Source organism: Cnephaeus nilssonii (assembly GCF_951640355.1).
Source record: "Cnephaeus nilssonii genome assembly, chromosome: 11".
NCBI classification, from domain to species: Eukaryota; Metazoa; Chordata; class Mammalia; order Chiroptera; family Vespertilionidae; genus Cnephaeus; species Cnephaeus nilssonii.
In genome coordinates, this window is record NC_137082.1 from 6,896,767 (window position 1) to 6,924,041 (window position 27,275).

Consider the following 27,275-nt stretch of genomic DNA (forward strand, 5'->3'; position numbering starts at 1 on the left):
CTGGTGCTGTGTTGGCTGAGGCCTGCCTTTGTGTTTCGTTGGTTGAGTCCAGATGCCGTGTCAAATGCATGGCATGTGCCCCTGTGGAGCTGAGCCCAGTGAGAAAGACATTAAACCAGAGGCGCCCTGGCCAGGGGCTGTGGTTGGAGTGTCGTCCTGTACACCAAAGGTTGTGGGTTTAATTCCTGGTCAGGGCACATACCTAGGTTGTGGGTTCAATCCCCGGTCAGGGTGCGTACGGGAGGCAACTGATGGATGTTTCTGTCACACATTTCTCTCTCTCTCTCTCTCTCTCTCTCTCTCAAGTCAATAAAAACATATCCTCAGGTGAGGACTAAAAACAAAAATTAAACCAGAGGCTATACATTAGGAGCCATTGACTTACATTGTTTGTAAAAATAATTATTTGCAGGATTCAATGTTGGGGTTGGGGGTTCTTTTTAAAACCTCGATTTCTGGCTCCTTTTGAAAACGTGTGAGATCTGAGAACACTGGTCCCAGGAGGAATGCCCTCCCCGGCCCTCACGGCCCCACGCCTCACTCACTGCTTCCACCAGGTGCAGCCCCTGGGTTAGCCAAGGATGTATTTATTCAACGGTGAGGAGAGCAGGTGTCAGGTGAGGCAGGCAGGCTTTCCTGAAAAAGGCATTTGGGTGGAGTTTGAAGGATCATCAGGAGGGAACTGGCACCTAGGAGTGAGGGCCGAGGTGAGCACACGGCCTGCAGGCAGCAGGCCGATGCCAGGAGTGTGGCGAGGGCCCACTGCCAGTGAATGACACGCAACAGGAAAGCCGTGAACGGAACGCAGGCTTGTCCCTGTCCCCTGGGCCATCTGACTCACTTATCCCCAGGAACTAACGTTCTGCTGAACGTGATCAAGGGCCCATGATCAAGGGCCCACCGGGAGCTTCAAGCTGTGCTGAGCTCTGGGCAGCGACAAAGGTTCTGTAAGAGCCTGGAGCCAAAGGGGACGGGCCGGGCCTGGCCGCACAGACGCTCCCCCAGGGCAGCGTGCCGTCTGCAGAGGTGGCTTTCCTCTGGGAAGCGGCTGGCCTGGTCTCTGTGGCTGCGGCTGGAGGGTGTGCCGTGACCTTCAGGGGCTCAGCCTTGCCAGCTTGTCTGTCCCTAGTCCCTCCTCACACGGCTCCTGCGGGAGAGGTGTTCCTGTGCTCTGGGCCACACCTGTGGAGTATTCTGAGGTGCCCCCAGGTGTGTGTGCCCCACGTTATCCACCCCCGACGGCGCTCTAACATTTGGTGGTTAGGGGGACTGCACTAAGGGACACACAGCCTTGATTTAGAGATGACCCAAACCACAGAAACACTCGGGAAGTGTCCCACGTGAGTTTTGTTACTTGGAAATGTTTATGTATAGTCTTGAGAGACAGGAATTGACACAACACCATGGAGTTAGTCCTGACGCTCACCTTTCTTATAAAATGTAGCGGGAGGCAGAAGAAGAGAAATACAGACCTACGAGAGGAAAGGCAGACTTGCTCTACTTTTGTATCAAATGCCAGGTGCCCAACTTGATCTCTTCTATCTCCAAAGAAGTGATAAACTGTAGGGAGCGGCTCTAGGGTCAAGCCTCGGGCTGACCTGTGGCAGGGCCACAAAGAAGTCCCAGCCTGGAGGGCAGAGCTCTCTTAGCATAATTAAGCCTGACCTTGTAGCCCTCCCTAATTCCTTCCTAAGTAGCCAATGGGCTGTGGGAGGTGCAGCAAGTGTTGCCAAAACAAGAACATTTGTATACATGTTAATCTACCTTGTTTTAATCAGACCATGAAATAAAGCATAGGCTTGCAAGCTGGGTCTTTTGTGTCCTCATCCAGGCACAGGAGATCCACCGAGCCCCAGCTGTATTCTCGTCTGTCTTTTCTTCAATCCTTCACTGCCCCTCCTCAGGTTTACCACTGGCCATTCTGGCGCGGCACAATAAACTAGGGACGCGACTCCCGGTCCTCGGCCAGGGTCCTGCAGGCAGAGTGTGGCCAAAGCTCCACCCTTCTATTTAATTCACTGCTGGCAGCAAAACCGTGGGATTTTAGTAAAAATGAGCCAAGCACACACCCACAAGGCATCTGGAATCTTTAATGGTTTCCAGCCTGCGAAGTGCAGCCAGCACAGCTTGGGGGCCAGGACGGAGCACTAAGCCGGGAGAGGGTGGCGCGGCCACTGTGTGCGAGTCACCTACATGCCTCAGAGGCAGGAGTGGCCACACCGGCACCGGTGTCTGGGGGACAATTTAAGGACATGGTGCAGGCCCACTGCACAGGCAGCGCCCTCACGCCTGCCTCCAGGAGCCGGACGGAGCCTGCGCGGGGCACGGCCTGGGCTCAGAAGCAGTAGGATGTGTGGGTGACCCAGTGGGCCGACTCCTCCTTGGAGCGCTTGGCGGAGCTGTGGGTCGTGAAGAGGGACTTGTAAGCCTCGGACTCCTCGCTGTGGGCGATGGACCTCTTCGTGGCGCCACAGGGAGGCTTCCCGGCTTTCCCAGAGGAGCTCCCATTAGCTGTTGGGAAAAGGAAAAGCCAGACGCTTTACGGCTGGAACTAAAGATCATTCCAAACACCACATTCTCAAAGGGAGAAAAGTAAGCCTGCTCCTCCCGGGATCTTCCTCCTCCTCCTCCCTTTATCATCTGTCACCACCTCCTATAGACAGACAAAGCCACGACGCTGAAAATCACGCCAACTACTTAACTACTTGCCACGTGCCCACACGGACGCCAGCTCCGTGGCTGACATGTCAGGCCCTCCTCACGAGAGGGTGGGATGGCCTGTTTTACAGTTGAATCAGAGGCAATGGGAGGCTGAGTGAGCTCCCCTGCCAGGGGCTACTACGTGGAGAGCAGGGATCGAAACCCATAACCACTGTGGCTGCTACTCACAACACGAGGTCATACATTCTCGTACCTAACCAATCTGTGTTTTCCTTTTTGTGAAATACTGTTTTGTTTTTTAGTTAAAGGTAGCAGGTTTCAGGAGAAATGCGCTGAATTCTGGACTATATGTTGAATGACTTTCAGAACTTGGCTGAGAGGCAGGTGGGGGAGGGAGGCTCTGAGCACCTTGTGGGGTGCACACAAACCCAGCCCCCGCCCCACGCTGAGCCCCAGCCCTCTACCCACTCTCTGGGATGTGCAGGCCCAGGTCTGGCAGCCTCGCGAGCCTGGCACCAAGCGCACGCTCCACAGGTCAAGTGAGCGTCAGCACTTGTGCCCAGGCCCGTCCATCCCGACAGGCTCCTGCTCTGGGGTCTGGTAAGTGTTTCCAGTCCCCAAGAGAGCTCAGTGCACGACCGAGACAGGACGTAGGATGAACCTCAGTTTCTGAGTTCAGGCCAATAAAGCTGTGACGTGACCCCAGGGCCCAGCCTTCTGAGCAGCCGCTGAGGGCTCCGGGGGACCCACCCGTGCTTCTGGGAGCCGGGCCGACTTTCTTCTCCCGGGAGTCAAGGCTGGAGGCCTCAGGCTTTCCCGTGTTCATTCCGGACGGCCCTGCGGGCTCTGTAAGAGAAGCACAGTAAGAGAGGCAGCCCACCCAGGGCACGAAGACCGCCCCTCAGCCTGCTTCGGCGAGCAACACCTACCTTCACTGGCCGCCGGGGGTGAGACAGACTCTGCCGCCTTGGGCTTCTTTGTTTTCTGGAGGGAGAGGAAGTGGAGATGCACCTCATTCCCTCCACAGCGGCCTCCGTGGGCTGCCCGCCCCCCCAGAGCCTCACGCCAGGCCGCGGTGCACTCCCGGCGGGGCTCACTTGAAGACGACCCCAGGCGCCGTTTTTTCCAGACCCAGACCCCTGCGCGTGTCTCCCGTCATGTACTTTGCCTCACTCAAGAACACATCTGCAGAGATCTGCCTACGTTTAGGTTCCAGAAATCACATGCGCAACATTTCTAAGGCAGATGACGGCGTTCAGTGGTAAGTCAACGTGAATGGTGACTGCTGTCCACAAAAGAGCAGCTAACTGAACAAGATCCAGCCGGACAAGCACCCAGCAGGGCGTCTCGGGGCGCTCACACCGCCCTCCTCTTTGCTCGCGGGCCCACGAGGGCTGAGGCTGTGCTGGAGGACGCTGGGCCGGTCCTCCTCGCCTCGGGATTACTGCCATTAAGATGTCCAGGCAGTAAGATTCTGTCGCTCCTAATTTTAAAATGAAACGAACCACTCTAAAACCACATGGCTGTGCTAGAACTGATTCAATCACAGAAGGAGAAATAGGACCTTGTTCATTCAGAGAATTTCCTTTAAAAATGCCATTTTCCTAAGTAGCCAAAAGATGGCGCTACAGACACGCAGCCTAAGCATCGCAGGTTCCCTTCATTAGACAACGTGGGAAAAGGAACTTTCTCGGGCAGGAGTCCTGAACTTGTAATACACACGTGCCATGTGATTTGTAACACTGTATAAGACGTAAACATCTCTGTTCACTTCAAGGCAACACTCAAACCGAGGATAACAGCGAGTCCTTCAAAAAGAGAGAGGCAGCTGTTGAGCTCTAAGCCCGGCTCACAGCAGCGCTCACGGGAAAGGCCCAGCACGGAGTCACTGAGTCACTGAGTCAGGAGCAGCTGCTACGTGGCCTCCTGCTTCGAGTGTCTGAGGGAGGTGTCTCAGCAGTAACGAGAGGCGTTCCCAGAGCGCCACCACGCGGACATCTCCGGAGCTCGGCGCCTTCCGGAGCACCGAGGGCGAGGAAGGCTAGGGGCAGCTCCAGGTGCTCCAGGTGCTGTTGGAGGGGCTGCCCCTGGGGGCTGGGGGTGGGCACAGGCTCCTGGGGGCCCAGGTGTCCAGGTGGCTCCTGGACACTCAGATCTGGGCACCGGGCTCTTCGGATGTGCTGGGTGATGGCGATTTTCCTTGATTTCACAAGTTCTGAGCGCTGGTTCCAGGACCCCTCGGGGCCCCAAATCCAAGGGTACTCAAGTCCTTTACACAAAGTGGCATTTATAGAAAGAGCATTTACGCGTGGCCTACATGAGCACAGAGGCTACGGCAGGGTGTGCCTACACATCACTTCGTTCCTGTGGATCCAGCATAGTGCTCAGTGTGCGGCCAATTTAAGGTTTGCTTTTTGGAACTTTCTGGAATCTTCTCTGCGCGCCACCACCCCCCCCCCCCCCCCCCGCCCGGAATATTTTTGATTCCTGGTTGGTTGGTTGAATCCCCTGATGAAAACCCGCCAATATGGAGGGCTGACCACTCTCTTCTAAAATCAGTGAGAGCAGCAATCCTGATGGCTCACCCTGCGACGCTGTCACCCTCCCGACAACGCTCGCCCCTGAAAGGCCCCACTCCCACCCCACCCCAGACAGGCCCTGCTCCCACCCCATCCTGCCCCAGACAGGCCGGGCTCCCACCCCATCCCGCCCCAGACAGGCCCTGCTCCCACCCCATCCCGCCCCAGACAGGCCCCGCTCCCACCCCATCCCACCCCAGACAGGCCCTGCTCCCATCCCATCCTGCCCCAGACAGGCCCCGCTCCCACCCCATCCCACCCCAGACAGGCCCTGCTCCCACCCCATCCCGCCCCAGACAGGCCCCGCTCCCACCCCATCCCACCCCAGACAGGCCCTGCTCCCACCCCATCCCGCCCCAGACAGGCCCTGCTCCCACCCCATCCCACCCCAGACAGGCCCTGCTCCCATCCCATCCTGCCCCAGACAGGCCCTGCTCCCACCCCATCCCGCCCCAGACAGGCCCCGCTCCCACCCCATCCCACCCAAGATAGGCCCCGCTCCCACCCCATCCCACCCCAGACAGGTCCTGTTCCCACCCGCCCCACCCTGCCCCAGACAGGCCCTGCCCAAGACAGGCCCTGCTCCCACCCCACCCCACCCCACCCCAGACAGGCCCTGCTCCCACCCCACCCCAGACAAGCCCTGCTCCGAGCCTGTGCAGTCACTGAAGATAATGAGCGAGGAAGAGAAGCGCTGTGCCCACCCCACAGCGAGAGGGCGGCAGAGCAGGCTGGACTGTCCAGCGCCCAGGCCCTGCCAGGTTGTAAAAAGGCCTCAGGTCCTGCCAACCCCCAGCAGCCACTGCAAGGCAGAGAGAGGAGCAGGGGAGGGACACACAGGCCCTTACCTTCCCCACCCTCTTTCTCATCCTCCTCTCCTGCATCCTGCTCCTGAGTGTGTCCACGTCCTCCTTGCTGCCATTGAGCACGATGATGTCATCCTCCTGGAAGGCGGCCCCGCACTGGAGAGAGCAAGACAGACAGAGTCCATGACCAGGGGGCAGCCGCCCCTCAGCCAGCCACAGCCGCTGCGGCCCTGGGGAGATTCTCGCGGTCCGCCTGCGCCTTTGGCTTAGCCAGCTCCGATCCCTGCCTTCGCTGGCTATTTATGTGGTCTGTCTCCGACCATCACTCGGGGTCAGCTCCTTCTCTAGGGCGGGTCTGGTACATTCTCACAGCTGAAGACACTGTCCTTTGACCCACAAATCCTGAGGTCGGTGCCACAGAGAAGGTATAAGAACAATGACAGCCCTAGCTGGTTGCTCAGTGGATAGAGCATCGGCCTGCGGACTGAAGGGTCCCAGGTTTGATTCCGGTCAAGGGCACATGCCTGGGTTGCAGGCTCGATCCCCAGTGGGTGGCGGGGGAGGGGGGGCGTGCAGGAGGCAGTCGATCAATGATTCTCATCACTGATGTTTCTATCTCACCCTTCCTCTCTGAAATCAATAAAAGTATATTAAAAAAAAAAAGAACAATGACGGGCCCAGTACGGCAGCCAGCCAGGACTGCCTGGAGGAAAAGGAGCCTTTTCTCGCCATCACGCAGGGAGGCCTGCGGGGGAGGGACAGACTGTTCTGCGCGAGGAGGCCCGGGGACGCCCCACACTGAGGGAGACTGGGGCAAAGCCTTCCGCTGGGGTGTCCTCCTTGGAGAGGGAACGAAAGGGACCTGCAGGAACAGAGTCAGGGGGTAGCTAAGGCCCGGGGGCTGGGCTGGGCGTCAGGAAGCCTCCTGAGAACAAGAGGCAGGTGCCCTTTGGTTCCGTTGGCCCGCACTCGCCCTCCCGGCCGCTCGCTTCCTGTGGCTTCTTCCCCGCACGCACCCTGTGCTGCCCGTTCCGGGCTGAGTGATGGGGACAGTGAGGAGTTGTGAACCAATGCCTTCCAAGTATTTCACGCTTGAATGAAGAGTTACAATCACACAATTCCATTCTGAGGACTACCCCTGGACATCACTTCTGCTACTGAAGAGATTCTAGCGCTGCAAAAAGTAACGGAGTGAACCCCACCCTTAACGGTAACTGGTGATGACTGCTGCCGAGAGTCTACAGTACCTCTCGGACCCCTGTCTTCAGGGGACTGAGTGTCTAGTCTTCAAATCGTTGTTCATGCTTGGAAGCCAGTTAATTGTCCTGTGCGCGGCCCACAGAGGCTGCTGCGTGGAGGGCTAAGGGATTACTGGCGTATCTAAATGCAGGGGCGTCAGGAATGACAGTACACCCCAAAGCCCGACGTGCTCTCCCTCACACACACTACTGTGGAAACCACCTGTGATTTCAGTGACACAAGGAGCCAGGACACAGATGGAGACTCGGGTCTGGTGGACAAAGATCCTATCTGCTCTATAACATGAGAACTGCCCCTCTCTCCAGCCTTTAAAATACGTAAATATTCCAAATAGAACTTTTTGTGGAGCAAAACAGTAGTTCCAACACCAAGAGGACTGTATTTTTCTATGAGCTGCACATTCCCACCTGGAGAATAACACTTAACTTTCTTGGAAATGAATTCAGCGACAGAGAGTAACACATTTAACACACTTTCACTATGGCTACAAAGCTGACTCCACAAGACAGACACAAACACCACCACCACCACCACCACCACCACCAAGCATCAGGGCTAGGAAACGTCTGCAAACCGAGTGCTGCTCACCGCTATTTACAAGGGAAACCGCCAGGCCCTGCACAGTGGCCTCCGTGGGAACTTCCCACCCCTGCCAGACGCCTGTGCAACAGCAGCGAGCCCGAGGCTGGCCTGACTACCCTGAAACGCTGGCGGAGGCAATGACAACAGAGCTACTACTCTATTGTGCACCTATTTCTAAATATCAGCATGAACCTGAGCTGGAACTGTGAACACAGCACTAACAGAACTGAGGGGAGGGCGGCAGGCCAGCACCCCACCCCCACGTGCCTGTCTCTTATCAGGGAGCAAAACACACTCAGCCCACAGGACAATGCGCTGCACACGAGACATCACTGAAACTCCTGAAAACATCCAATCCCATGGGCTCTGGGGTTACACGGGTGGGAAGTGTCAGTGAAGGGCTAACACTTCTGTGGTGGGACCTGAATGTTTTACATTGGCCGTCAGCTTAAAAAAAACAAACCAAGACAATAAACCAAAAACCCTCTGAGCCTCTCTCCATACTGAAGCTACAGTACAGGACAAACCTAACAAGTGACAGCACGTGGCAAGGTGGGAGCAAGGCCTGTCTGGGGCAGGGTGCAGCTTCTCAGAGCTATTTACGTACCTCAAAATGTTTACTGTATTCACACTGGTGAAAAGGCCCCAAAGAAGCATAAGGCTGCTGTGCAAACCCTGGTGAACTGTTCTGAAAATATTTTCATTTCATTGGAGAGAAGGTGGCTCACCTTGGCTTTTTAAGACTACAGGCAGATATTAACTGTATGACGATCTAGTCCATTCCAAATTTCAATGGAAGTATGTCATTAATCTTTGTGACAGGATTTTCCAATCAAAACGAACAAAGAAGTCACACACTACAACCGAGGCAATGGAGTGACAAAAACATCACTCCTGGAGCAGTCCAACCAGCAAACATGAAATCCAAGACAAGCTAAGTCGTCCCAATCGACCCTGAAGGAAACATCTGTGTCTCCAAACAAAGGATTCAAAGAGCCACCCTGTAACACAATGTACTCTGGAAGCCTTCCTATGTACTAACGAGGAAGTGTGTGCAGTTTGCACTGACCGATGTCTGTGCAAGAGACATGCTTGAGTGGTGCAAAAACACCTGCAGTCCCGAGCGACACTTCTGGGTGACCCTGACCGCCTGGAAGGTGAGGACAGTCCAGAGGACACTGTGTGTTAGAGCTGCAGCGGCCACAGAGAAGCTGATTCCTAACTGAGGTGCTCGCTCTCAGCTCCTTTATGTGGCTGGGCCGACAGACAGCTCTCCATCTGCCAGGCCTTCCACTTGGGGAGCAAGGAGGAGCTGGCCATGTTTGTGCAGCTTCTCAGTTATTTACGTACCTCAAAATGTTTACTGTATTCACACTGGTGAAAAGGCCCCAAAGAAGCATAAGGCTGCTGTGCAAACCCTGGTGACCTGTTGTGAAAATATTTTCATTTCACTGAAGAGAGAGCAGCTGGCTCACCCTGGCTTTATAAGATTTGATCTCAGGGTCTGAAGTTAGCTGAGCGCCCTGTGCCCAAACCACCTGGCTGCTTTTGTTCCTCTCCAGGACAAGCACATCAAACGGAGCCTTTTGAAAATTCTAAATGCAAATATTTGGAAGGTTCTCCATCCACTTAATAAACTAGTGAATGCTGTTAGTGTTGGGCATGGTGCTAGGGGCTCCTTAAGAATGAAAATTAGTTATTAAATGTTTTGATGGTAAGTATGAGAGCTGAGAGAGGCTCTCTGGGAGGCCCTGCCCCCCTCCCCTGCAAGTGGTCTGATTTTCTCTCTGTGGAAAGCTGGCTGGCTCCTATGGGCCCTGGCTTCCGCTTGAACAGCTAAGCTCCTCAGTCCAGATGACAGCACAATCAACGAATCCAGCAGAAACCGGTCGGGACTTTTTCATAATCTCTCATATCCACAGAACATCCCATTTTCAAATCACCTCAGAGGGTTTAGAGGGAAACAGAATCCAAAAATCCCAACATAATCATGAAGAACACACTGTAAACATGAAGTCAGTTACCAGAGACAGAGAAAGGGCCGAAAATGAAATCTAGGTATGAAGATGCGAGGCCGTGCCCACTGCGGCCCCGAGGACAGCGAGGCCGGGCTTGGCTGCTGCGTCGAGCGTGTCAGATCTAGAGGAGGTGAAGGTGAAGTGCAGGAGCGCTGTACCGACAGAACGGGATGCTGGCCCAGGCCCACGGGACGTCTGCTTCTTTCCCCACAGACGCCGGGAGCCACACCGAATGCTGGCTGGGAAGGCAACATTCAAGCCACCAAGTGGAGGAATGAGGAGGGAAATGTCCACGATGGATGTAAAGGTAAAAACAGAGATAAAACCAAAGCCTTCACATTTTACAAAAGCTAGACAGCCGCTGCCTCGGTAACGGAGGTGGAGACAACACTCACACTGAAAGTATTCGGGGATTAGTGGTGATCCAATTGGCATGTTTAAAAACAGATTTTTAAAAACGGTTTATTTTTCGAAATGAGCTCTGTGTCTTCCCAGGTCTCCATTAAAACAGAAAACTGAACACAGGCACCTGCTCCAGAGTGGGGTCAGCCACTACCCGCTGCGGCCTCCCTACCGCCTGCTTCTATGAATGAAGTTTCACTGAACACAGCCACGCCCACTCGCTGTATTAATAGGACAACGAAGGGCAGAGTCCGCAGTTTTCTGACTCAGTGGGCTTCACACCTGCTCTGCGTGCACAAGGAACTGGAAACTTTATTATAGGGTTAACTGTTGCAAAGGTGTCTTTTCAACCTACTATAAATTGTATATGTGCTTTGACTAGTTTGTCATTGACACCCTGCAGCCACAGATTTAATTCAGCTCAATCAACTCACAGGCAATCTCTGTCATACTGCCTAACTGGCAAAGGCAGTCCCCATGGCCAAGCTCATTGAGCTGAAGACTGACTTTCTCTCTAAAAAAGCCAGACACATTTAGATTCAAATAAATGTTTTAATATGCATCCCTGTAACAACCTTCTTGCAATGAAACCTTGATTTTAATGTCCTTAGATAAGGCCTGGGCAACCCCCCCCCCCCCCCCCCGCAAGTTCTTAAACAGTTCTTGAAGAGGAAGTTCTTTGGGCCATGCCCACAGATTCTCCCTGGGTAGCTGAATTCTTTAGCCCCTTTGTCTGGTATCCCAGGGGTTTTAGTTACCAGGGCAACAGACAAAAGCAAGATTTGGGTGGGGGAGAGCAGTGTCCCTTTCTTGTGAAAAGTTTGGAAGAGAACTGGCTGACCACAGGAGAGTTCTCAGGCACAACAGTTTTGGGGAAAATACCTATGGAGTTGAAAAGCTACACCTTGGCTCCTCTGGAGCTATTCATGCCCGCTCTCCCCACCCACCCGACCCCAGGGTGAATATGGCTGCTTGGAGAGCAGACCGTCTGGGAAGAGAAAAAGACAGATGATGAACAAGTCACAGCACAGTGTGAACGAGTCTAGTGGGGGGAGGCTGATCTTCACGGGGCCCTGAACCCTGGCGGACATAGAATACAGGAAGACTAGAACAAATCCGCGTGTGAAGGCAGCTGCCCAGAGCGCCCTCTCTCTGGGACAGTGGGCAGCTTCCCAACCACTGCAGGAGCCACGGCAGACACATCACCTACTGTAATAGTGCATTTGGGTGTGGTCCTCAGGTTTGAATACTGTGGGTCAGAGATGCAAACTACACCAGGTCACCCAGTTTTTTAGATGTTTAAAAGACTGACCTAAGAGACAGGCCACAAACAAATAAAAAATGTCAACTCTGACACCAGAGCAGTCCAAAGACAGGCTGTTTCTGCTGCGCCACACACAGCCAATTTCCCGACAGGTCCCTCGTCAGTGGCGCTGCAATAATTTCCAGTCTTTGTAAAAAGGTAGAGATGATCCAATCAGGGAGGTATTCCCACAGGAAGGAGGTGACAGTTAGCAGCTAACAAACCACCTTGGCCTTTCTTCAGAAGCAGGTGCTCGTTGTCATCACCCACTGGGGCTGTTAAGTAAGTGCTCAGAAAGGGAGCTCAAATTCTCCAAAAAAAGTGACCCCCTTACGCGCACAAGTGGCACAGAAAGTGAGGGCTGTTGGCATAAAAATAAAGTAATGATTCGGAATTATTACAGTGTCAACCTGAATATTTCAATAATGTCTGCAAAAAAACCCCCAAAATTAGTTACTGTAAGTCTTAAAACCACCATTCCCTAGGCATGAACAGTTCAGAAAGTTCTGGCCATCACCAGCTTCAGTGTGCAAACTGATGGCAGCATTCAGAGTCGGCCTGACTGGTAGGGATGATGTGACGAGCCCTTCCGGAGCCTGGCTCTGGGCCTGCAGTCCATCCGCACAGCGACTCTCAATAGACACTATGGTTCACACTTTACAGATGAGCAACCCAGCTCAGAAATGAGGTCACTCCCCGTCACAGGAAGTGAGAGCTGTGCGCCGGATGCTACTCTCCTGGGTGAGCCTGCAGCCTAGCTCTGTGTCCAGTGACAGCCCTCCCGTCATTATCAGCAGCAAAGAGTTCGTTTATTTTTAATTACCAAAACAGCATGACACAACTCTGAAAACATCCCATCTGTCTGCATTCCCTCCCAGTGCATACCCACGCCTACAAATTAGTTACCCCGTTACAGCCAATGAGCTGCTGCTTCTCTCCTCACTGGATCCTGACCTCACACTGCTCGCCTTCACACCCATGCTCCTAGTTGGTGGGATGCACTTGCACTGGGTCTTATTCCCACACCGCTCGCCTTCACAGTCAGGCTCCTGCTGGGGAGATGGACTTGCACTGAGATTCTAACACTGTACACGTCCATCAGTTAAAGACATTTCAATCATGACAACAGTTACACTCACACGTCCCCGGTCTAGGTTTATTATCACGTCCCAGGTCTAGGCCCTTCACCATGTGACCGCTTACCTGCTCGGTACAGGAAAGGTTCTTCCAAATTATTGCGGTCTCACTGGATGTTTCTGTGCATGCAGTCTACCCCTTTTTAAGAATAATATTTCCTTCAGATAGGTTTTTAGAAGGAGGATGACTGGGTTGGCAGGGGGACAGAGCGGGGCAGAGCTGAGCTGAGAAAAGAGCAAGGTCTCCAAAATGGACAGCCACATGACTGAGTTCTGGCCAATGGAATGCGAACAGAAGTGACGAGCACCAGGGCCGCGACTGGCCCACTGAAACCTCCTAAGCTAAATGCTCCCTCCTGAGTCCCCACCAATCAACTGAATGGAGAACATTCCAAACACCAGAGGAGGCCAGAGCTACAGGACAGCAGGAGCTGGAGTCCTCAAGTTTCCCTTGGAAGAGAGCTGGCCAACCAAAACGTTCACTGTGTTCCCCACTGGTTGTTTCAGCAGTTAGCCAGCCCTGACGGAGACACTTAGTATTAATACATTTTAGAGACTTTGAATTAGAAGTATAAGTTTGATTCCTGATAACAGTACACAAAGTTGTCACTTAATTTCCTCATTTAATAGTGTTATTGTTTGGAATTTGGGTCTAAAGAAAAAGTGTCTGAGAATTTACTATAATTCCTTCATTTTACATATTAGAATGTCAAGCCCAGAGAGGTGAAGTGACGTTCCCAAGCCAACACTGGTGCGTGAGCCACAACCGATATACCAGGTTCTCAATACTGGTCTCGTGAATGAATGACTCCCACCCACGTATGCCAGTGAATGTCCCATGTTCTATGCTTTTGTAAACTCTATAGTGTTTTTGGTTGAAGTATGCCTCCCCCATCCCCCATGGCCTCAAATGTTTAAGTAAGTCAGAATGTGACCGTTGGAAATCAAGTCACCATACATGTCATTAGTCATACTAATCTATTATGGCTGGTGTCCTCAAAAAAAAAGGGGGAGATATGGGTATAGAGATGGACTCCAAAGAGGAAAGGCCACAAGAGGAGACACAGGGACCAGGCGGCCATCTGAAGTCAGGGAGAGAGGTCTGAAACAGCTCCTTCCCGCCCCCCCTCAGGGGAACCACCCTGCAGACACCCAATTTCCTGCCTACACCCTGACTGCAGTCTTCCAGGCTCCAGAACTGTGACACAGTACTTTGTGTTAAGCCACCCAGTTTGTGATGCCTTGTATGGCTGCCCTAGCGAACTGAAGGGAGAGTACTCCATCTAGTTAAGCAAAGGCAGTATTTATGTAGATTACATAAGAGAAAAGTGCTTACCTTGCTCTTCTGGAAACAGATTTATGTTTAAGACACTTTCCTCCCTGAGACACTCCTGAGGTGAGCCAGCGGCCTGTCTGCCTGCAGGAGGCCCCTCAGGAGACAGATGTAGGCGGAGCTCCCGTCCTCACCTGGTCTCTCCTTGTGCAACCCTGACGCAGTCAGGGCCCCTTTCCTCTGCTTCCTTCCCTTCCCTTGAAGTGCTCAAGGACTTGCAAGTTTGCTGGTGTTCAGTGAAATTTCTTAAGTACCAACAGAAGGATTTCAGAGTTCCCATGTAATATTGCATTTTCATGACATACTGTCAACTTCTCTGTAAAGCTCTGTTATGTATGTTTGTCAACGTGGTTACATTATGTGTGGGGTCAGCCAATGCAAAGGAAAATTGCCTGATCCACGAGACAGTCACCACTATGAAGGAAAAATGTTTGATTGCTTTAGATCAGAGTCCCCCCAAACTGGCAGCCCATTAGAATTATTCTGAGAACCCTAAATAAAAGAAGTCTACACCCACCTAAAGACTTTGATGTGGGGGTCTGAGATGGGGAATGGGAACTTGACACACTACAGTGGTGATTCCATAGAGAAAGCCTGGTTTAGGAACTACTGATTTAGGACGTTTGGCTTCTGTAATACATTTCAGCTTAATTTTCCACCTCTCCTATTTACATTCTTCCAAGTAGACTTTCTGAGTGTACTCGCAAATGCATGTATCACTGAAACAACATCACACACACTACTTGGTACACACACATCTGAACACAACAGATGCAAAGTGCCTCTCCTGCCCCACGGAGCCCACGCCAGCTGAGTTCCCCGAGTTCCCGCTCCTTCACAGAGCTTCTCACAGGCTCCCTTTTCATACCTGCTGTCAAATTTCTTGCCTCAATGGCTCCCTACCGCATTCCCACCTAGACCTGCTCCTGGGTCAGGCACTCGAAGTTTCCACCACCCAGTCGACTCACATCTCTGGCCTGTCGCCCTGCCCCACAGTACTGCCCCACTGCGTGACTACACCTTATGCTCCATCTCCTTGGACTGCCGGGGCTCCTCCCCCAGGGGGGCTGCTCCTCCTTTTTCTCTTCTTCAAAACACCCTCCAACTCTTCCACCCCATCCCCTCCACCACCACCTACCACCATCATTTGCAAGAGCATTTCACAAATTTCAGGCATTTCCCTGCCACATTACTGTCAGTATTTTAGCATTTTTCTTTAAATCTACCCATTGTTTCTACTTAAATTTACTTTAAAAGTTAATTTTATATTCCTGTTATAAATTAAGGAACAGAATCCCTTACAGTAAATATAAAGTATAAAAATGCAGAGACCACAAAACAGTCCCACTGGAGCCTGCCTGCCACAGCTCTGAGCGTAGGTCCTCTCTCTGAGGAGCTCGAGGGTCAGAGGCGCTAGAACACACTAGGGCAGACAGAGACTTTCTCCTCCAGCCAGCAGACGCCTGAAGGAGCAACGACGTGGGAGTTACTTCTGATGCTGTTTGCTGTCCTGTCCGGGACCGCCCCACACCGGCCCTCCTCCCACCACAGGCAGGTCCTGTCCCGTTCTCTGGGCAAGTCTGACTGAGGAGTAACAGGCCCTCCCTTCAAGGCCTGGAACAAACACCTCCTCCCCCTAAAGCCAATTCTCATCAGCTCTGTCAAAAGAAAGTTCTCTGGCCCCTGACCTCCAATGGCGTCTTTACCATGGGTTTGGTACCTGGCCTCAAGCAACAAGGCAGAATAGGACTTTTCAGGGAACATACGCTCCTGCAGGACTGGTCTCCAAGAGCACAGGGACTGTCACCACGGCCTTGTTCCCCTTGGACACCTGTTTACATTGTTAATATAGGAGATGGAGTAAGTACATTCAGGACTGTACTTTCTGAACTTTTCTTGTAAAAGCTTAATGGGACAGATTCTAAATTATCCAATGGCTTTACTCATAATCACCCCACAATAACTTCTTCCTACCGATGACCTTTTGCTTGTCTTTGCATCCCAAATAAATAGAATCACCAGTGTGTCCTCCTCCACATCTGGCTTCTTTAATAGAGGGATCATTTTAAGATGAATGGCCATCTGGCCTAGCTTAAAGGTGCCTGTGGCTTCCCACTGCTCCAGTGTGGCCGCCTGGGCCCTAAGTGGTGTGACCCCTGCCTGACCCTCCAATCACATCTACTTCTCTCCGTCCCCATCCTCCACCACACTTTCTGTTCCTTAAACCAGCAATGGCCTCTGTCATTTCTGAGCTTTTGCTCCAACTTTGCTTGGCTGCCTTGTTTGCACCCTTTAGGTCTTCATTCAAACCTTGAGGTACCTTTGCTGACCACCACTACGGTGGCCTCTCTCCTATGGGATGTCACCCTCTGTGTTTCCTTCCTAGCATGTCACCACTGATGCTGCCTTGCTCAGTCATTTGAGTGTCTATCTCTCAAACTGGATGGTGGGTTCCATGCAGACAGGGGCTCTCAGTCTTATCCACCATGAGAGCCAGCGAACAGTGCTGGCTCCATCAGCTGTTCAACGAAAGCTGCTGAAGGAGAGGCGTTCACAGGAGGGAGAAACAGCGCAGGGAGGCCTCACAGGGTTAACACGGGTGAAAATACAGCCCGGAGCCGCTGGCATCCATGCACTAAACTAAATGCTAGGCTTCCTGAGGGCCAGCAGAACACCAGGGACAAACATTCTGGCTGCAGCAGCAACAGGAGAAGCAAAGCCATCAGCATCTCCTTCACGTGCGCTGAGCCGGCGAGCGCCCAGGTCAAGCACTTGCTCACTCATCTGAGCACCTACTGAGCACTGGATGTGCCTGGAGAGAACCAGCCGTCAGACACGCCAGGAGGACAGAGGATTCTCAGGGCAGTGGAAAGACTGTGTGTGGCATTATGATGACGGATGACACGTGTCATTATACATCTCTCCACACCCACAGAATACACAACACCGAGTGACCCCTAATGTAAACTGTGGACTCTGAGTGATGCCAATGTGCCACTGGAGGTTCATCATTGTAACGAATGTGCCACTCTGGTGGGGATGTTGGTAACAGGGAAGACTATGCATATGTGTATGGGCAGGGCAGAGGGAATATGGGAAATCACTTACTTTCCTCATAATTTTACTGACCCTAAAAGTACTCTAAAAAAATAAAGTCTTATTTAAAAAAAAAAAAAAAAAAAGAGGAAAACACAGTCCAGTGGGGAAACCACCACACAGCTGAGGTCAGTGGGATCACACAGTGCACAGGGAACGACGATCCCTCAGGACTAAGGTTCCCGGGAAGGACCCTCTAGGCTGGCAGGGCAGAGGGAACAAAGCACAGGACAGAGAGGGGCTCTCAGACAGCGGCCCAGTGTGCTCTGAGCTGGCAGGCAGCAAGGACATGGAAGTACAGACCCAACTTCCAGCAGTGACAAGCTATGGGAGGGTTGTAAACAGAGAAACACTAACTAGATCTATGCTTCAGAAAGAAGTGGAGGATATGGAAATCACACGTGGAGGGGAGGACCCCACACCATCTGTTTCCTCAGCCACTGAGAAGAACAACTGACACATGTCAACAACTCACTGTGTGACAGACTTCTGCCCTTATCTCCTTCAAGGCTCGTTCAGAAAACACGCAGCCACAGCACCGCAGGAAGCAAAACCTGGGGAAAAAATTCAATATGGAGAATGACTTACATGATAATTTAAAAATAGTACCCATATTATCAATGAACATGTGTTCAGTTTACACAAAGGCCAAGAACCACAAAGAAAAATGGTTCCATTTGATTATATTTACATATATAAATTAAAACCACATAGTCCACAGTCCCATACCCTTGCTATAAGCCTTTAGAATAAAGTCTCTCCTATAAATAAAAAAAAATAAATACATTAAAAAAAGTACTACAAACATAAAAAAATAAAAAACAGAATAGGAACTCAGAAAAAATACTTTAAATGCACATGTGATTCAGAGTTTATGAATATTAGAAGAGGTACTGAAAAACATTAACAGCCTGGCCGGCGTAGCTCAGTGATTGAGTGTCAACCTATGAACCAGGAGGTCACGATTCGATTCCCAGTCAGGGAACATGCCTGGGTAGCGGGCTCGATCCCCAGTAGGGGGCATGCAGGAAGCAGCCAATCAATGATTTTCATCATTGATGTTTCTCTTTCTCTCTCCCTCTCTGAAATAAATAAAAATATATTTAAAAAAGCAGTAACAAACAATAAAATAGAAAAATGGGCAAAGGCCAGTAACATGTGGCTCACAGAAGAAATATAAATGTCCAACACACATAACAGACGCTTAAACTCAACAGTTAAAGAAATGCTCTTCCAAACAGTGACAGAATGCTTTCCCTTTCAGGCCGAAATGGATCCTGGGTGATGGTAATGTTTGGCAAGTATGAGGAAACGGCACTGGTGGGCTGGGCGTACAATGTGGCCCACACATAGGAGGACAATCTGACAGTGTCGGGGAAAGTGTCGAGCTCCAGAATCTCGTGTTTACGAAGCTGTGTAGTACAGACAGCACTGCATGGGACAGGGAAGCCAAGGAACCACCTGAATGGTCATGGGTAGGGGATGGCTAAGCAAGTTAGGAACACTCATGCAGTTACTACAAAGAATAAGGTAACTCTCTATGCAAGGCCATGAAAACATGTTCAAATCCAAGAAGTAGAAAAAGAAAAAGTTACAAACTGTGTATAATCTGACTCCACGACTGTTTATGTTTCTGTCGCAGAGGTGGAGGGAAGTGTGGCATGTTGGCGTTGGGAGGGTCTGCAGGGCCATTAAACAGTAAAGAGCTAATAATGCTGCTCTGGAGGCGAGGATTGGGGGAAACGGGCAAAAAGCACTTTCACATTTTACTTTACATATTCCTCTAAAAACACCACAACAGAAGGTTCTCCAGGTTCCTAGGGGTTTAGCAGCTGCAGACTGCCCCAACAAAAACCCGATTCATAACACTGTACTAAGTTCATTAAATGAATCCTATCTCAAAAACAATCCTATTTCATGGATGCTTACTAATTATTAGTAATTGAGGAAATTTTTTTTCTTTAAACAAAGGCTCAATTTTTTATTATAATACTAATTCATTTATATTTTTCTATATATTTAAATCTTTATTATACGAACTTTACTGAGCAGATGGACAAATCAACTTTCTTGTGTGAAAGCCCTATTAATAGGAGAGCAGAGCCAAACAGGGGAAGCCCAATTACCTGAGAAGAGAGAGAGAGGAAGAGCAAAGGAAGGGGAAAACTGGGAGCAGCTACAACCGAGCAACAGCTCCAGGTAATCCCTGCTCGAGACCCTGGAGCTACGTTTGCTTCTGCGAAGTTCCTCTTTTGGGGTGAACCATGGCTTTCTTAGAAAGAAGTGAAAAGAAGTGGGGAGCTAGACACAAAAGGTTACACACTCTATGCTTCTATATTTATACTAGACGCCCAATGCACAAAATTCGTGCAAGAGTAGGCCTTCGCAGCCCCGGCTGGACGGTTGTTCTGCTGTTCGGCCATTCGGTTTATTTGCATATTATGCTTTTATTATTATAGATGAAATATCCAGAACAGGTACAACTATTGAGACAGAAGCAGATGGGTGGTTGCCAGGGGCTGAGGGGAGGGGATTAGGTACATGAGTCTGGTCCCCGAATAGTTCCTACTTGACCCAAATGGTGAACATTAGCTTTTATTTTATTATTTTCCAGCTTTATTTAGGTGTAATTGAGGACTAGGAATTGTGCATATTTAAGGTGTACAACCTGATGATCTGATGCACGTCTACACTGTGCAATGATCAGCACAGTCAGGCTGAGTAACAACCACTACATGCTGAAGTTTGAGAGCGAGGCTGCAATGAGTTAAATTCAGACGACTTGAAGAAGAACAGAATCCTAGGCTATTCCACCTCAGCAGTGCTGATGCTCTCTGGCATAGTTGGCCACACACAGCACATACGTCTGTTAGACGAATGTATACAATGTGCCAGAAAGCCCCAGACGAAATGTGGTTGTTTATAGCTCAGTAAAAGTTGTCACTTAAGATGCTTTCTCCCCTTTTCCTGAATAAAAGTAGTAAAAATTACTAACTTTCAACATGTAATGTGTTAGATGGAAGATTCCATCTAGACTACCATCTTTTGAAAATATCTCTAAATGGTGGGAAAAGAGTTTAGAGCTTTAGCTTAGAGACTCCCTATACAAAGACACCTACTAACGCATTCAACAGTCATATTTTTTAAGGGAGAAATACACAGGGCACTTACATTTTCATTATAAATCTCAACATTAAGATTTCTGGTGCTCTAGCCAAAGGATTTTTGGCTACAAATTCAAATCAAATAATTATCAGCTGGGCCTTCAGCTGACCAACCAACCACATGTTCTGTAACACTGTACCCACTGCGTAATTTTTAGCAATGACAAGGAAATGGGATGTTTGATAGGAAACATCTGCCCTTTGCTTTCTTTCCCATAGGAAGAGATCAGATAATCCAACCCAATTCTCATAAGCATCACGAGCCCTAGCTGGTTTGGTTCAGTGGATAGAGTGTCGGCTTGTGGACTGAAGAGTCCCAGGTTCGATTCCTGTTAAGGGCACATGCCCGGGTTTCGGGCTCACTCCCCAGTAGGGGGCGTGCAGGAGGCAGCTGATCAATGATTCTCTCTCATCATTGACGTTTCTATCTCTCTCTTCCTCTCCCTTCCTCTCTGAAATCAATAAAAATATATATTTTTAAAAAAGCATCACGAGAGAAATGTTTAAAATCCCTCTTTACTGCAAGTTTTCCTGCTCTCGAGAACAGAAGGCCACAGACAACAAGGTGAGTGCACTAGGATGCCCCATCAGTGGACTTGGCTGACAGGGCACGAACCATCCAAACCGAAGAGCACCTTACAGAAAGAAGTCTGTGTGATTACCAGGCTCCGGCACAAACCCTACAGCACCAGTGTTACCTAAGCAGACTGACCTGTGTCGGCCATTCATCTCCAAGCCCACGACCGGGCAGATGAAACGTGCGCGCTGGAGGTCATCGTGCTTGTCTCCTTTTGTGTTTCCTTTATCCCCTTCCCAGGCGGGATTGTCAGAAAGCCTTAGTTCTGTCACATGCTGTGAAAAACCATCCAGATTTTAAGAATTCATTTGATAAGTGGATCACCCTTCCCTTAATAACCACCTAAATCAACAGAATAATTGTTATTCTAGTCCCTTCCCATTCAAACCTCTTCTTCTTACCTACTTTCCTGTGGCCATCAATTAACATGGCAATACAATTAAATAATAAATCGTGACAGAAAACACGATTTTTAAAATTCACCAACTAGCAAATAAGTTAATTTCTATTTCACAAACATTTACTATTTAAGGAAAAGTAACTTCTGACATGCAAAATTACTCCACTAAGAGAAAGCTTTGTAATAATTTCATCCAGAAAGGAGGACTCTTTTTCCCTGCTCATGAATCCTCACTGAGGCTATTCCGTATTACTGATTACCCATGTTTATTCCATAGCTGGGGAGACAGTAAAATCTGAGGCCATGGTCTAATGAATCCACGGCACAATATTAGCCAGAGAATACTATCATATTCCAAGACCCGGCCATTCAGGTTTTCAAAAAATTCAACTTTACAAGGAGGACTTAGCCAAATTTTAGCACTTGAGGTATTTTCAACATTTAACCGCACCACTGATTTCAACACTCTGTAGAGCAGTGAGCACCTCAGCAGGAAAGCCACCATGCAGTCGGCTTCCTGGTTTATGCAAAGATGTGTCCCATCAAGTTCTCTGCTCTGAGTATTTGTGGACTATTGACTGACAGTAATGATAACCTTGTACATGTGCACTGCTTTATTTAAATCATTTTGTCTTTACAGTTCAGACTATTGGAAGAGGGTTGTGTGTTTTTTGGCATTAAAATGAAAAGCTCAAGCACATACATTGAATACTGGTTTAGGTATAGAACTGTATAAATAGATTTCAATGAGAATCACATTTTTGAAATAATTATGTTATCATGGGTCTTTTAGGAGTGAATACTCTTCCCAAGGCAAAAGATGACAAAAATCAGCACGGTTATTTCTATATCACTATGATTAGCTACATTTTAAAATTACTAATTTGTCTGAAATAAACATATCCTGTATCCTGTAATCATCCCAAGAATTCAAACAAAAAGCCTACTATAATAATAAAACATTTAAAAAGAAAGAAGAAATAAGAGAAAATACCCGAAGTCTTAGATGAGGAGTCAGGGGCTCTGGTCCTGGTTTAGCCTAACTGGCCATGTGGCCTCAGGAGGTATTTATAGTGAGGGTGAGACCAAGTGTTTGACAGCTTGGTGGTTCTCAAATTCTTCGCTATTTTTCTAATTTTTCTCCCATTGACCAAATTTGAAAATTTTGTCAACAAACTTCCTTTACTACAAACCTTGTTTTTCCACTTTTATGAAAAAATTTTAACTGCCAATCAGCAGTTCTAGTCAGCAAGAGATAACCACAATGACTCAACAGTGGTCTACCTATAAAATTCTCTAATTCTATAAAAGTGTCTTTCAAATAAAAAATTCAAGTAGCTGAGTTTTAACTACAAAAATAAGGCTTCCCAATGTTTATACAGCACATTGAGAGGTTTTTAAAAAATATTTTTATTTATTTTAATTTTTTTGTTAATCCTCATCTGAGGATATTTTTCTATTGATCTTTAGGAAGAGTCGAAGAGAGGGGGAAAGACAGAAACATCGATGTAAGAGAAACACATGATTGGCTGCCTCCTGCACGTGCCCCAACCAGGGCCCAGGCTGGGGAGAAGCCTTACACCAAGGTATGTGCCCTTGACCGGAATTGAACCCGGGACCCTTTGGTCCATAGGCTGATACTCTATCCACTGGGCCAATCCGGCTAGGGCACATTGAGAGTTTTCAAAGCTCTTTCATGCATATTAAATCAGAACAGATTTATAATGCAGAAAGTACAGGTGTGGGACCTTCCGGCTTAAGCTTTAAGTGACCACCCAAAATCACACCTTTATTAGCTGGCTGGGTGGGATTGAAATTCCAAATATCTGAGTTCAGTCTATAACATATATGAATTCTATATGATAAACCTTAACCACTGAGACCCTTGGAGCACTTCAGAATCTCCTGTGTTACCTTAATGTTTTTAATGTGAGATGCTGCCTTCGCAAGAGCTTTTTCGGAAGATTTGTCCAGTAGAAACTCAATGACAGCATCTTTGTTATAAAGTCTGCAACAATAAAGATTAGTCAAAACATTCTGGCAACAATTAACCTTCATACAAAGGACGAAGACTAAATTGAGTACAATCCAAAGTCATTTTACATATGATAACAGAAATGCCAAGCCTTACTCAAAAAGTAAATTTAATCCTCTCTCAACTATTTCCAGAGCATACAAAGAAAGAAACTAGTTTAGAATCAAGGGCTCAAACTGGCAGTCTGAGGCCTGACTGTGACCTTAACAAGGATTTCAAAAATTGGGAAATTTAATATAAAAGTACGTATTTTCAACTTTTCCTGGATGAAAACATAAAATCATGTCAGGAGTCAAGAGTTGGTCAAAGGATTAACTCTGACCTTACTTCAGTAAGTTACTGAAACAGAAACTCACGGAAACTAGGCCCACTTCCTCTTGCCTGAGGAGAAAGCATTCCTTCTGTAGCCGCTGTTCAACCGCCACACCCTTTATCTATAGTCAGCACCCTTTACGACTTTAGCCGATTATCTAAGTCCACATGACCCGTTCAGCCCCCACCCCTCCTAGGCATCTCCCCTTCTAGAAATCACATATAAGGAACACTGTAAGAATAAAATTTCGAGGCTTGATCAGAAATCCGTTTGTCTTGCCTCCATTCTTCGCATCCCTTGTCTGTTTCTCATTCTCTTAGGTGCGCCGCCTCGGTACCCCCGTTAGAAGACCCCGCTGGCCGGGGCAAATCAGAAGTTCTAGAACCACTAGGCTCACATTCTTGAACTGCAACGGGCTGGAACTGAGTAGCAGCTCCCCCTTTAGATGGGACATGAACTCTCCAGTTTCCCCTAGTTCCCACCATTCCCTAATTCCCCACATGGCTCCTTCATGCATTTACGTTTATAACTCAGCTCCTATTAATCTCCGTGTTTTCAATCCATGGATTAAGTAAACCAAAATGAACAGGTTTGTACAGAATTATGTTCACAGGGAATGGTAACCTAGGTTTCACAAATTTGCTTGTGATGATTCACATTTGATGAATCAAGAACTGTATTTACACATTAAAATTCTTTTAAAAATCATTTAATAAAAACTCATCTCAATTAAGGAACCATACCTGCCAAGTTCACAGGCAACTATTGGTCGCCTTAATATTTCTTGACTTAGAGCACAATAGTTCCATAGGGCCACCAGTTCAGCATCTTTGTCAACCTACAAAAATAAAAAAAATCTTTTAAATTAATTTTCACCTCTGAAAGACATGGTCCACCGATCTACATATAAAGGCTTATTCAGTAATATCACACTATGATGATTTTTGGTTTTCATAAAGATAATGACACAAAAGTTGAGATTTAAAAAGTCACAGTAATCAATACTATGTGAAATAAAGTCCCCTGTAAACATGACACCTATGACAAAACAGTTTATCTCGAGTTATTAAATTGCCTATGTAAGCTACATATAAATATTAATATTTGTATCTTAACAGTAAGTTAGGGAAGCCATACAGAAAAAGCAAACAGTCCAGTTTAATTTCTAACAATGGAAAAGGCTCCAAAGTTTTAGCAGAATGTAAGGATGGAAAACTGAGAAGATAGGCATTATTATTTAAAAATTTAGCACAAAGACTATTTAATTCTGTATAAAATCACCAATTTAACGGAAGTGTTTTTTGCAGACTGTTCACTAGGAGGCATATCAAATCCTTAACCACAGTATGAAAATGCAGATGTAAGACCATAACCTTCTAATGATAGTTTTACCTATATAATATCCCATGTCCCACTCTTCCCCCCTCCTAAAATGCCAAACCTGAATAATGTAACAAGATGGCACATTTGGGAGAAAATAGAAATAGAAAAATAAAAATATTCCCTTAAAGTTGATTTTTTGAAGCAACAACTGTGTCTGCTTGTGCTAATCCATTTCTATAACTTAATCTTTTAATCCTCATAAAAACCCTATGATTCAGTATTTTTACCTTTGTTCTTGAGGAAAGTGAGGCAACAAAAGGTCACAGAGCAAATAGATGAAGGCAATAGGATAAGGGCAGGCTGGCTCCAGAGACCATGCTTTTAATCACCACTCTATTATCCTACATAATAAAAAGGTAATATGCAAATTGCATCACTCCGCTACGCCCACGATTGGGCCAGCTGGAGGCGCGGGGGGCGGGACTCAGGGTGGCCGATTGGCTGGCAGGAGGAGCGGGGGGCGGGGACTCGCGAGTCCTGCCCCCCGCGCCTCTCACCAGCCTAAATGGCCGGCACTGTGGGAGGACCAATGGGGCCGGCAGAAGGCACTGGTGGTGGAACTCGGGGTGGCCGATTACGTGGCTGCCAGCATCAGTTTTCCGCCAGCACCAGTTTTTCTCTGGCCACTCGCGGATCGGAGCGCCTCCAGCCAGCTCCATCGGCCACTCCGAGTCCGGCCCCCAGACTTCGGGAGGCGCTCTAATCGGCGGGTGGCCAGAGGAAATGGCGCCAGGTGGCCAATCGCGCTGGCTGGAGGCGCTCCGATCTGCGGGTGGCCAGAGGAAAACTGGTGCTGGCGGAAAACTGGTGCTGGCAGCCAGGTGAAGGAAAGTCTATTGCACGAAACTTTGTGCAACAGGCTTCTAGTTTCAAATAAAACCAAACCAAACCCACATTCCTGCAATTGTTACTCTACCCATTCCCCAGATCCAAAGCTACACGTTAGCAATTTAAATAGCTTCTATCAAAATTTACACTGTAGTAGAGCACAAATCAAACACTGCCTGAGCCTTCTATTATCAAAAAGCAATGACTAGGCCTAACTTTGAAATCCTGAGCAAATGAATGGGAATCTTGGTTTCATTACCTACGGGATGTGAAATCTTGGTCATGTTACTGACTCAATTTCCCTGTCAGTAGCATGGAAATGACATATAATTTTATCAATTACCTGTGAGAATTAGGAATTCATTATATTGATTTTAGTGTGCTAGGAACTGTGCTACTTACAGAGCGGGAAAAGGGACAGACTCTGCCACCGGGAGCTTACTGTCCCGAGACCGACACCAACCAACCATGAACGCGGTGCACAGGGGGGCGGCATAGTTTTAAGAGAAGGACCTGCTCTCACGGGGATAAGGGAACGTTCCCTGAGAAATAGATGTTAGTGTATACCAAGCCCGATAAACAGTACCCATTTGTATCACTGTTGCTACGGCAGACAGGCTTCAAATCCTGGCGCTGTCACTAGCGTGGCAACTTTCTACTTTTCACTCTCAATTTCCATGTCTGCAAAGTGAGGATGATGACAGTACGTACCGATGTGAGAATTGGAAGAGACACCCCATATTAAGGGTACTTCCGGGTGAATGGCAATAGCAAGCACGCAATAAAGGTCCGTTATTAATACTGTTTTAATTTTAAATTCTCCACAAGGGATAAATGAGCGCAGCTGCGTCTGCCCCACCCCCACCTCTCCTCGCTCCCTGGGGGCCCCGCCAACCCCAGTCCCCACCGGGCCCACGTCACTGACCTTCTCAACCTTCTTGGGCCCCTTCACCAGTTCGTGCCTCTTGGGGATTGTACCCCCGTCGCAACCCATCGCAAGCCGGGTGTCAGAGTCAACCACAGTCCCCGACAGAGCCAACTTCCGGAGTCTTTGGCGATTGCGGAAGTCACTTCCGGCGCGCCGTTATGACGCAACACGCCCGTCTCGACGCAGCGGGGCGGGGCCGTTGCCAAGTCTCGGTTGCCATGGAGAGCGTCGCTAGGCGCTGGGTGTGGCCCCGCAGCGTGGGCTGTTTAAGGCTGGCTGGTCCTCGTGCGCGAAGTAGGGTGCTCCGTGTTTCCCCCACTCCCGCCGGCCCGCCCCTTCCTCTTTGTGGTGGGCGCTGGATTTCTGCCGCACCCTCGTGATCGCTCGCCCTCGCCCTCGCCCTGGGGGCGCGGCAGACTCTGGAGCACCCTGCTCTTGGCTCCTGTCCCTCTCCATCTCTGTGTGCATCTG

The 27,275-nt window shown here is 49.0% G+C and overlaps 1 protein-coding gene and 1 pseudogene across 2 annotated transcripts; one reads left to right on the forward strand and one right to left on the reverse strand.

Moving 5' to 3' along the window:
* Nucleotides 1-1,731: 1,731 nt before the first annotated feature.
* RTF2 (replication termination factor 2) lies at nt 1,732-26,930 on the reverse strand. The gene is made up of 9 exons (XM_079784314.1): nt 26,802-26,930; nt 24,409-24,503; nt 23,232-23,325; nt 21,053-21,192; nt 17,652-17,730; nt 6,089-6,202; nt 3,591-3,645; nt 3,412-3,507; nt 1,732-2,511 (listed from the first exon to the last, which is right to left on the reverse strand). Exons 1-9 carry the CDS (start codon nt 26,868-26,870, stop codon nt 2,336-2,338), a joined length of 918 nt encoding a protein of 305 aa, XP_079640440.1. The 5' UTR covers nt 26,871-26,930; the 3' UTR covers nt 1,732-2,335.
* LOC307107391 (beta-1,3-galactosyl-O-glycosyl-glycoprotein beta-1,6-N-acetylglucosaminyltransferase 7-like) lies at nt 8,199-9,933 on the forward strand (annotated as a pseudogene). Its single transcript has 2 exons — nt 8,199-8,268; nt 8,424-9,933. The product of its transcript is annotated as a beta-1,3-galactosyl-O-glycosyl-glycoprotein beta-1,6-N-acetylglucosaminyltransferase 7-like (transcript).
* Nucleotides 26,931-27,275: the final 345 nt, after the last annotated feature.

What these genes read in the sequence shown, in the direction of transcription:
- RTF2 (XM_079784314.1), bottom strand. Translation starts at nt 26,870, where the DNA reads ATGGGTTGCGACGGGGGTACAATCCCCAAGAGGCACGAACTGGTGAAG. An exon ending in GGCCCAAGAAGGTTGAGAAG is followed by an intron (nt 24,504 to 26,801) that starts GTCAGTGACGTG and finishes TTATTTTTGTAG; the next exon opens with GTTGACAAAGATGCTGAACT. An exon ending in GTTGCCTGTGAACTTGGCAG is followed by an intron (nt 23,326 to 24,408) that starts GTATGGTTCCTT and finishes TTATTGTTGCAG; the next exon opens with ACTTTATAACAAAGATGCTG.